At 44.5% G+C, this 10090-nt stretch overlaps 1 protein-coding gene across 1 annotated transcript in view; it reads right to left on the bottom strand.

The window, feature by feature from the left end:
* Window positions 1-248: 248 nt before the first annotated feature.
* Window positions 249-10090, bottom strand: part of HELZ2 (helicase with zinc finger 2) — a 76490-nt gene continuing 66648 nt past the window's right edge. The window contains exons 18-20 of the mRNA XM_060771889.2: window positions 9212-9368; window positions 5599-5766; window positions 249-3562 (exon numbers count right to left, since the gene is read on the bottom strand). Coding sequence (XP_060627872.2) covers window positions 3438-3562; window positions 5599-5766; window positions 9212-9368 — 450 coding nt within the window. The 3' untranslated portion in view covers window positions 249-3437. The remainder of the gene's footprint in view (window positions 3563-5598; window positions 5767-9211; window positions 9369-10090) is intronic.

The following is a 10090-nucleotide window of genomic DNA, read 5'->3' as shown; positions in this document are numbered from 1 at the left end:
TGCTCACACATACTGTTGATCTAGATCCACCCAAAGAGAGATTTACCTTCTCAATTGACCTATGTACCCTTTGATCATAAATGCAGTAGTGCTTTTTGAGTGCTTAACAATTGTTCCTTAGGACAACTACAGCCCAAGTCACTAATTCTATACAAGGCAAGGCGGAAAGTCATTCTTCTCTCTGCTTGAGAACAGTCCTCTGTCCTTCCTCCCTTTCCATAATCCCTCTCCCAATTTATTAGCATAACGAGACTTTAGAAACAGATTTTATTTGACATCATACAAATAGTTTCACAATATTTAATTAAAAAGCAATCGCTCATAAAATAATGTAAACATTTTAAATAATTATATTTATACCAGATATTCAACTATGTTTTACGTCTGTACCTCCCTATGAAAAATATATAAAAATTCATTTTTTAAAAAGACGTTATTAAAGTTGAATCCATTAAAAAATACAATTAAAAGTATTCATTAATTCGAGAAGCTGGCCACAGTACTACAATCTTAGTCCAGTTCATAGATAAGTGAATGTTTAACAATCCCAAAAATATACTCTCACAAAATAAGACAAGATGCAAGGCCCAATCATTTCAGTGGGTTCTGCTGTATCAGTTTGCGCTTCATAATATAGGCATTATTGTATAGAAAACCAAATCTAAAACAGTCTATGTCAGGCATTGGCCAACTTGGGCCCTCCAGGTGTTTGGACTGCAACTCCCACAATTCCTAACAGCCTCAGACCCTTTCCTTTTCCCCCTCAGCCGCTTAAGCGGCTGAGGGGGAAAAGGAAGGGGTCTGAGGCTGTTAGGAATTGTGGGAGTCGAAGTCCAAAACACCCAGAAGGGCCAAAGTTCGCCCATGCCTGGTCTACATATATCAGTGTTTACAACCTTTTAAACAGCTCTGAATTGCACATTTTCTCTAGAGAAGCAAGCTTATACTATATGGATAAATAGCTATCTTTATAAAAACTCTGCTGGTAATTAAAATAATAATAATAATGGGGGGGGGGGAGAAAAAAATGTATTTGAACATCAACACTCAGAGGTTGCGTTGCTTGGAGGATTCTGGAAGTCGTGCTCCAAAGATCTGCTGGGTTAATAGCTTTTCACACTATGTATAACAAAGAGCCACATTTTCTAATTAAGTTGCTTTTCTTTTTACTAGAATATATGCACATTCTAGCATGTTTGGGGTTCACACAATTCTCTTAAGACACATCTCATTAAATTCAAGCAAAAATTCCCCATATATTACATCATCATAATAAAAAAAAATTATTTATATTCTGCTCTATCTCCCCAAAGGGACTCATACTGAGAAATATATCCTTTTATTGGGTTGCTGTGAGTTTTCCGGGCTGTATGGGCATGTTCCAGAAGCATTCTCTCCTGACGGTTCACCCACATATGTGGCAGGCATCCTTAGAGATTGAGGGGTGTGTCGGAAACTAGACAAGGAAGGGTTATATATCTGTGGAAGATCCAGAGTAGGAGAAAGAACTCTTGTCTGTTGGAGGCAGGTCTTGCCTAACGTTTCGCCCACATCTATGGCAGGCATCCTCAGAGGTTGTGAGGAGCATGGCCATACAGCCCGGAAAACTCACAGCAACCCAGTGATTCCAGCCATGAAAGCCTTTGACTACACACCCTTTTATTTTCTGAATGTCCCCAATCTCATATCCAGAGGATAAAAGAGAGGAAATGGCAGAAGTCAAGAAACAAGCAAAGACAATGTAGGGGAGGTTGTAGATGCGACAGATTGGGAATGGTTGGTGCTAAGGAGACTGGTTTTGAAGGGGGGATGTGAAGGATAAGACAAAGAAGTAGAAATCTCTCCCAACTCCCGACAACAGATAATAAAGCACAAAAAATAGCTGAAAAAATTATCCAGAAGTGAATAAAATGGCTTTCATTGTATCCAAGTAAAGGTAAAAATTTCCCCTAGACATTAAGTATAGTCATGTCTGATTCTGAGGGGTGGTACTCATCCCTATTTCTAAGCTGAAGACCCGGCGTTGTCCATAGACACCTCCAAGGTCATGTGGCCAGCATGAATGCATGGAGCGCCAAAACGGTACCCATTGATGTACTCACATTTGCATGTTTTTGAACTGCTAGGTTGACAGAAGCTGGGGCTAACAGTGGGATTCAAACTGCTGACTTTTTGGTCAGCAAGTTCGGCAGCTCAGCGGTTTAACCCGCTGCACCATCAGGGGGTACTCATTAAAAATACATACTGTTATATATGGTGCATAGTGAGGGCAGTTTTGTTTCACATTTAATATTCCTGAGGTAGAACAATGGGAAAAGAACGTCTTCATTCCCCTTCCATTGCTTCCAATGTCCCTGACAATTTCCCCTGGCTACCCAAGGCTAACATAAAATATCAATGTAATCTGGATGTGATGACATACGATGCATCTAGCCTTTAGCAGAAAAGCGGAAATCGCCTTCCAAAACGTCATTGCCCGTCATGGCACGCAACTGCTACATCTTCACATCCTGGGTACAAGGTGCTCCATGCATATATTTAGAGCTACTGATAAAACTATAAAGTGCAGAACAAGGGTCAGAAAAGCTTTTATGTCCACATTTTCTTTTAAAAAGATTTTAAAAACATTCTTGTTAAAAAGGGAACGCTTCCCAGTAATCATTTTTTAAAAAATAGGAGTTGTATACACACACAAAGGTCCCTGGGATATATATATATAGGTTGTTAAGTGTGATTGAAAATCTGAACCCTCATGATAAAAATATGCATTTGGTCTCAAACACATCCTTATTTACAGGCTCTTCTGGGCCACACCAGAAAATAGTGCTGTTTTTTCTGCAATTAAGCAAAAGCAGTTCTCCCATCTTCGAGTCAAAGGAGGTAGACCATGAAATCCCAGTTAGTAGTTTCCTCTTTCGTTCTGGTCTTCTTCTCATACATCCTTTGTGGATCCTTCTTTGGCCAATCATCTCTTGAAACTTGCCACTGATGTCTTGAAATAGCTTTGCTCTTATAACTCCCACATCTTGGGGACTTTGGTGTGGTTTTGCTATCAGAGCCAAGGGACAAGGAGGCAGCATTATGCAGAACCAAACTTGTGCAGCACCAAGGTCACAATGAAGGCCATTTCGTGCATCTTATAAATTCATGCTACTTCTGACACACATGCCCATATTTCTGCTCTGATAAGGAACAGAGCGACTCAAGTGGGGACTAATAGTTTGATGCCAATGGTGAACCAAGAGCTTCCATGAAAGATGGAAACAGCTGCAGCTAATGGGAACAAATATGGTGCTGGTCCCTGGGCAATTGTGAGTGAGGGGAATAGCAGTGTTTGAAAGTTTTGGCTCAGCGTGGCAAGTCCTGTTTGCTGCAGAGGCAGGAAAGTGCTGGAAACACAGTTTCAGATCATCAATAAGTACAGCTATGGGTTAGCATCAGTAGAGAACAGCAGACCTCCTTCTAATCTGAATGTTGGCCGCAGTGGTGTAACATCCCTGCATTCTGTAATGTTGCAGAAGTCTTCTCCACAAAGGGTTGCTTTCCAGGAGATAACTGTTTCCTAGAAGTGGAAGAGGAAGAAGGCAGGACATATCAGAGACAGTTAACAGCATTGACACTTTGCTTGACTGAGATTGCATCTACATCAGATGAAATAATCTGGAGTTGTCTGTTCAGGAGCTGCTCTGGATACATCGTGAGAGACAATATGTCCCAGCCTGCAAGCATCTGCACTGGTCCTTTGTCCTGGTGGCCACCACGTCTATCTCACAGGCCAGAAGCAGTGCCCCACAATATCTTGCAGGAAATACTACTTCTGGTGAGGTCACAACGATCACCAGAAGTGCTGTGGTGGGATGCTCCTTCTGGCTGATGAAACAGCAGTGGGTCCTTTTGACATGTGGACAGTGGATCACCCCAAATCCAGCCCAGTCTAACCATCCATACATTGAAAGCACCAGGGGTCACTCCAGAGTTTCCTGGAAGCTCCAGAATTACCCATGGCTTTTCCTGTGATTATTGGGCTGGATTTGGGGAGATCCAGTGTTCACATGTCCACACAAGTTCTGCCATTGAGCGACTTCTGGTTGGTGAAGCAGTGAGGACAGGACACAAACACCGATGTGCTGTTAACCTGGCCAGACATCTAGACTTCACGTCACTTCCGTGCAGCATCCAAGGCAGCTCTAGAACATTTTCAGGGCAGCTCTGGAGTTACGCTGGAGTATTTAGGTTTGCTTAGATGCAGCCTAAGGAAAGGTCCCCAACAACATGCAATCACAAGTCAAAAAGCAAGGCCCAAATCAAACGAAAGAAGTGCAATGGTTAGCAAGTCAAAGTTGAAGCAACAAAGCACTGCGTTATAAGGAGACAGATTTCTCCTTTCCCAGTCTGGCTTGAAGCAATGTGAACCCAGGAGAGGCTGCTTTATGGGGATTTGTGGCCAATGAGGAACTTGGAGCAGTGCCTCTTCCCTGTTCCAGGTTCTTCACCGGCTGTGTAGACGGACAAGGTCCAACAGGTTCCTCTCAGCTCTCTGATTGTCAAGGAAAATCTTTTAGGATTAATGGATAAGAGAAGATCCTATACCAAGGGGTGGATGGGACAGAAGGGAGGTGCCAACAGCTGGACCAAATCTGGAAGCACAGACCAAGAATGCTACCTGTAGCCAGGGGATTTCTCACCATCTTCAGCTTCTTGATGTTATTTTGTGCCTTCAAGTCACTTCTGCCTTGCAACAAACCTAAGGCGGCTCTATCACGGGGTTTTCTAGGCAAGAGTTATTCAAAGGGGATTTGCTATGTCTTCCTCAGAGGCTGAGAGAGCATGGCTTGACCAAGGTCACCCAGAGGGTTTTCAAAGCTGAGTTGAGAGTCAAACCTGGTCTCCAGACTCAGTTCAAACTGCTTACTAGTTTTTATTTTGTCCTGGGGACAACTAACTGCTGATCAAGTGCACTGAGCGAGCAGCTCTACAGCACAGTTTGGTGTTTAGCATTGTGCACCTTGAACTCATTTCTGTCTTCCAGCAACCCTAAGGCAAAACTATCACAGGGGTCTCTTTGCAAGTTTTGTTCAGGGGAGATTTGCCATTACCTTTCTCCACAGCTGTGAAAGCGGGTCTTGCCCAAAGTTTACTGGAGTCTAGGTCCAATACCGAAACCACAACACCACACCATCTATTAGAACATTAATAGAATCACAGGGGTGGAAAAGACCACAAGGCCCATCCAATCTACCTCCTGCCATGCGCAAATACACAACCAAAACACTCCTGATAGGTGGCCATCCAGCTTCTGTTTAAAAACCTCCAGAGAAGGAGACTCTACCAAACTCAAAGGCAACATATTTCATTATCAACAGCTCTGAGCATCAGGAAGTTCTTCCCAATGTTTAGGTGTACTCTCTTTTGCTGAACTTTGGATCTATGTCTTAGTTTTGGAGTAGCAGACACGCTTGCTGATTCCTCAATGACTGTAAAGTTCAATTTTTTTGGACTGCAACTCTCAGACTTGTCCAACTACCCATGCTTGGAAGATTTTTGAGGGCTGATATCTTAACCTTACTTGTTTATTCGGCACACAGCACCATCACTTACCGATAATGCAGAGCCCCTCTTGCGCCCGAGTGATGGCGACGTTGATTTGGTTCTGGTCACACACAAACCCCAAGTTCTTCTTCTGCCAGCTCTTGGTGGGATTTATGTCGATCTCGGACCGGGAACACGAGCGGACAGTGGACATAATCACGTATTTCCATTCACTGCCTGGAGGCCAGAAATAGCAACAGGGTTAATGTCTCAAAGCTAATTGGGTAATTTAGAGCTGAGTGAACCTTTCCTTTCTCCACCCTGCTGCCCTCCCAACCTTAGCACTGAATGGAGGAGTGGTCATTGAGCTGGGTTTTATAGACCCTCCAAGTTGGAGAGGGAGGAGGAGAGCAGGCTTTTTCTGTTGTGTTCCTGAATCTACTCTTAACTCAGTGTTTCTCAACCTGGAAATTGGGACTCCGGGGGGGAGGGGTTGTGAGGGGGTTTCAGAGGTGTCACCAAAGACCATCAGAAAGCATATATTTCTGATGGTCTTAGGAACTCCTTTGTCAGAGAAGACTGAAGATCTCTCTGCATGTCCACTTCCTTTTTGGAAACAGATGGCAAATCCTCCCACCAAAAGCCCTCCTCTGCTGCGATTACCAGCCTCTCAGCCAAGGGGAGGGCTGTTTCTGAGACTCCAGGTGGGGGGAGGAGAGCAGGCATGCTCAGCGCATGGCAACGTGGTGCACATGTGCGGGCAAGGGAAAGCGTGAGAGGCTGGAGGGAGGCTCGCACTAGCGAGTTCCTTCAAGGCATGGGTGCTCTGTGTGGGAAGTTTAGCCCAATTCTATCATTGGTGGGGTTCAGAATGCTCTTTGATTGTAGGTGAACTATAAATCCCAGCAATTACAACTCCCAAATAACAAAATCAATTCCCCTCCCAATCCCACCAGTATCAGGTATGTGTGCCAAATTTGGTCCATTGAATGAAAAGACAACCTGCATATCAGATATTTACATTACAATTGATAACAGTCGCAAAATTACAATTATGAAAAATTAAAATAATGTTATGGTTGGGGGTCACCACAACGTGAGGAAATGTATTAAGGGGTCATGGCATTAGGAAGGTTGAAAAACACTGCTCTACGTGCATTTCCCCATTTGGGGGGGGGGGCATGGGGCTTGGCTGTGAAGGCCAGCCAAACTCAGTACATCCCTGGTTATCTGCAAAGATGCAGAATGGGGGACGCCTAGCTTGAAAGCAGTACGTGTTAAAAAGATCTTGGAGTCCTCGTGGACAACAAGTTAAACATGAGCCAACAATCTGATGTGGCGGCCAAAAAAGCCAATGGGATTTTGGACTGCATCAATAGGAGCATAGTGTCTAGGTCCAGGGAAGTAATGCTACCCCTCTATTCTGCTTTGGTTAGACCACAGCTGGAATATTGTGTCCAATTCTGGGCACCACAATTCAAGAGAGATATTGACAAGCTGGAATGTGTCCAGAGGAGGGCGACTAAAATGATCAAGGGTCTGGAGAACAAGCCCTATGAGGAGCGGCTTAAGGACCTGGGCATGTTTAGCCTGAAGAAGAGAAGGCTGAGCGGAGATATGATAGCCATGTATAAATATGTGAGAGGAAGCCACAGGGAGGAGGGAGCAAGCTTGTTTTCTGCTTCCCTGGAGACTAGGACGCGGAACAATGGCTTCAAACTACAAGAGAGGAGATTCCATCTGAACATGAGGAAGAACTTCCTGACTGTGAGAGCCGTTCAGCAGTGGAACTCTCTGCCCCGGAGTGTGGTGGAGGCTCCTTCTTTGGAGGCTTTTAAACAGAGGCTGGATGGCCATCTGTCAGGGGTGATTTGAATGCAATATTCCTGCTTCTTGGTAGAATGGGGTTGGACTGGATGGCCCATGAGGTCTCTTCCAACTCTTTGATTCTATGATCTTGATGTTATGAATACAACACTCAAGCACCCTGGAGGATAAAAATGGGGATTCTGGGTGCTGCAGTCCAAAAAAGGGGGACTCTCCCAGCACTGCAACCATGCTCCCCTAACTTTTCTTCTATTAAAAGAGCTACACTTTTGGCCTTAAGGCCTAAACTAGGAAAAAACTGATCAAAAGGAAATATTTGCAGAGACAGATGATTCCCACCACCTTCTGATTTTCCTCCTGCAAACAATTGTGCTCCGTCCTTATGCTACAAAGCAGCCACTGAGTTTAACGGGCTCCAGATTGCTGTTGAAATATGTTCTTCCCACTCTTTGAAATGCTGAGCTGAAAAAGAAGGGATTGCAAACCACCGAGCTGCAGCCCTCGACAACAAACGCCCAACAAGCTCCCAATGTTTGCAGCTGATCTAACTCAGCACTTAGAGACCCCAGAGCCAGCTTTCGCGGCTGTTATAAGCTAAACAAGCTGATTACATGGAAATCTGCTCCACTGTGCTTTTTCAGAAGCACAAATGTTCCTTCTAAAAAGGCACTCTTAACAGCTGGCAATTCTTAGGAGGACAGCAGGGCCTCCATATTTATTATATTGCAGGGCACAGGAGGCCTACAAAAGTGGGGAAATGTGCATTTTAAAAGAAACTATTTTATTTTTCAACCTGAGACACCACTTTCTAGGAATCTCGAGACCCTCTAGTGCAACAGTATAGTCATAGAATCATAGAATCAAAGAGTTGGAAGAGACCTCATGGGCCATCCAATCCAACCCCCTGCCAAGAAGCAGGAATATTGCATTCAAATCACCCCTGACAGATGGCCATCCAGCCTCTGTTTAAAAGCTTCCAAACAAGGAGCCTCCACCACACTCCGGGGCAGAGAGTTCCACTGCTGAACGGCTCTCACAGTCAGGAAGTTCTTCCTCGTGTTCAGATGGAATCTCCTCTCTTGTAGTTTAACCATTGTTCTGCGTCCTAGTCTCCAGGGAAGCAGAAAACAAGCTTGCTCCCTCCTCCCTGTGGCTTCCTCTCACATATTTATACATGGCTATCCTATCTCCTCTGAGCCTTCTCTTCTTCAGGCTAAACATGCCCAGCTCCTTAAGCCGCTCCTCGTAGGGCTTGTTCTCCAGACCCTTGATCATTTTAGTTGCCCTCCTCTGGACACATTCCAGCTTGTCAATATCTCTCTTCAATAGTGGTGCCCAGAATTGGACACAATATTCCAGGTGTGGTCTAACCAAAGTGGAATAGAGAGTTAGCATTACTTCCCTGGATCTAGACAGTATGCTCCTTTTGATGCAGGCCGAAATCCCATTGGCTTTTTTGCCGCCACATCACATTGTTGGCTCATGTTTAACTTGTTGTCCACGAGGACTCCAAGATCTTTTTCACACGTACTGCTCTCGAGCCAGGCCTTGTCCCCCAGTAGTCATAGAATAATAGACTTGGAAAAGACTCCAGGGGCCATCCAGCCCAACCCCCTTCTGCCATGCAGGAAAAGCACAATCAAAGCACTCCCGACAGATGGCCATCCAGCCCCTGTTTAAAAGCCTCCAAAGGAGGAGCCTTCACCAGACTCCAAGGCAGACAATTCCACTGTTGAACACCTCTATCGGTCAAGAAGTTCTTCCTAATGTTCAAGTGGAATCTCCTTTCCTGTCATTGGAACCCAACATAGTTATACTATCAACTCCCCACTGCCTTCTACAGTTTACAACTCACCTTGGCTTTTCATGATGGTGCAAACAGTTACATTTGACAGCCCCTCCCGGGAAAGGAGTTTCTTGACCTCCATCACCTGGGCATTGTAAGGGGTCAGGATGGCAACTTCTTCTGGCTTCGTTGTCCTGTCGAGTGTCAGCTGCTTGGCTATCCTCACCTGAAAAGGTTTGCGAGAATAATATCTTCATATATTTGATTTGTATTTGATCATATATTTGATTTGTATTTGTATTTGATCGCATGCACAGCAGAGACAAGAAACAGAGTCCAATATGGGAGTTGTGTGCTTGAACCTTGAATGTCTGGATGCATTTCCTTCCTCCATTCCCAACTTATTTCCTGGTTCCTCTTTTATTCCAATGTCAAATGGAATGCAATGGCATAGGCTGCATTCACAACAGTATTTCTCAACCTTGGGTTCAGGCACCTGGGGGCGTTGGGTCACAAGGGGGTGTCAGAGGGGTCGTCAAAGACCATCAGAAAACATAGTATTTTCTGTTGGTCATGGGGGATCTGTGTATGAAGTTTGGCCCAATTCTATTGTTGTTCATAGAATCATAGAATCAAAGAGTTGGAAGAGACCTCATGGGCCATCCAGTCCAACCCCCTTGTTGGGGTTCAGAATGCTCTTTGATTGTAGGTGAACTATAAATCCCAGCAACTGCAACTCCCAAATGTCAAGGTCTATTTGCCCCAAACTCCACCAGTGTTCACATTTGGGCATATTGAGTATTCATGCCAAGTTTGGTCCAGATCCATCATTGTTGGAGTCCATGGTGCTCTCTGGCTGTTGGTGAACTACAACTTCAAAACTCAAGGTCAATGCCCAACAAACACTACCAGTATTTTCTGTTGGTCATTATTTATTTATTTACTTCA

This window comes from Anolis sagrei, chromosome 4, assembly GCF_037176765.1.
Source record: "Anolis sagrei isolate rAnoSag1 chromosome 4, rAnoSag1.mat, whole genome shotgun sequence".
Classification (NCBI taxonomy): domain Eukaryota; kingdom Metazoa; phylum Chordata; class Lepidosauria; order Squamata; family Dactyloidae; genus Anolis; species Anolis sagrei.
The sequence above is the reverse complement of the archived record's forward strand: the minus strand, read 5'-3'. Positions and strand labels throughout refer to the sequence as shown.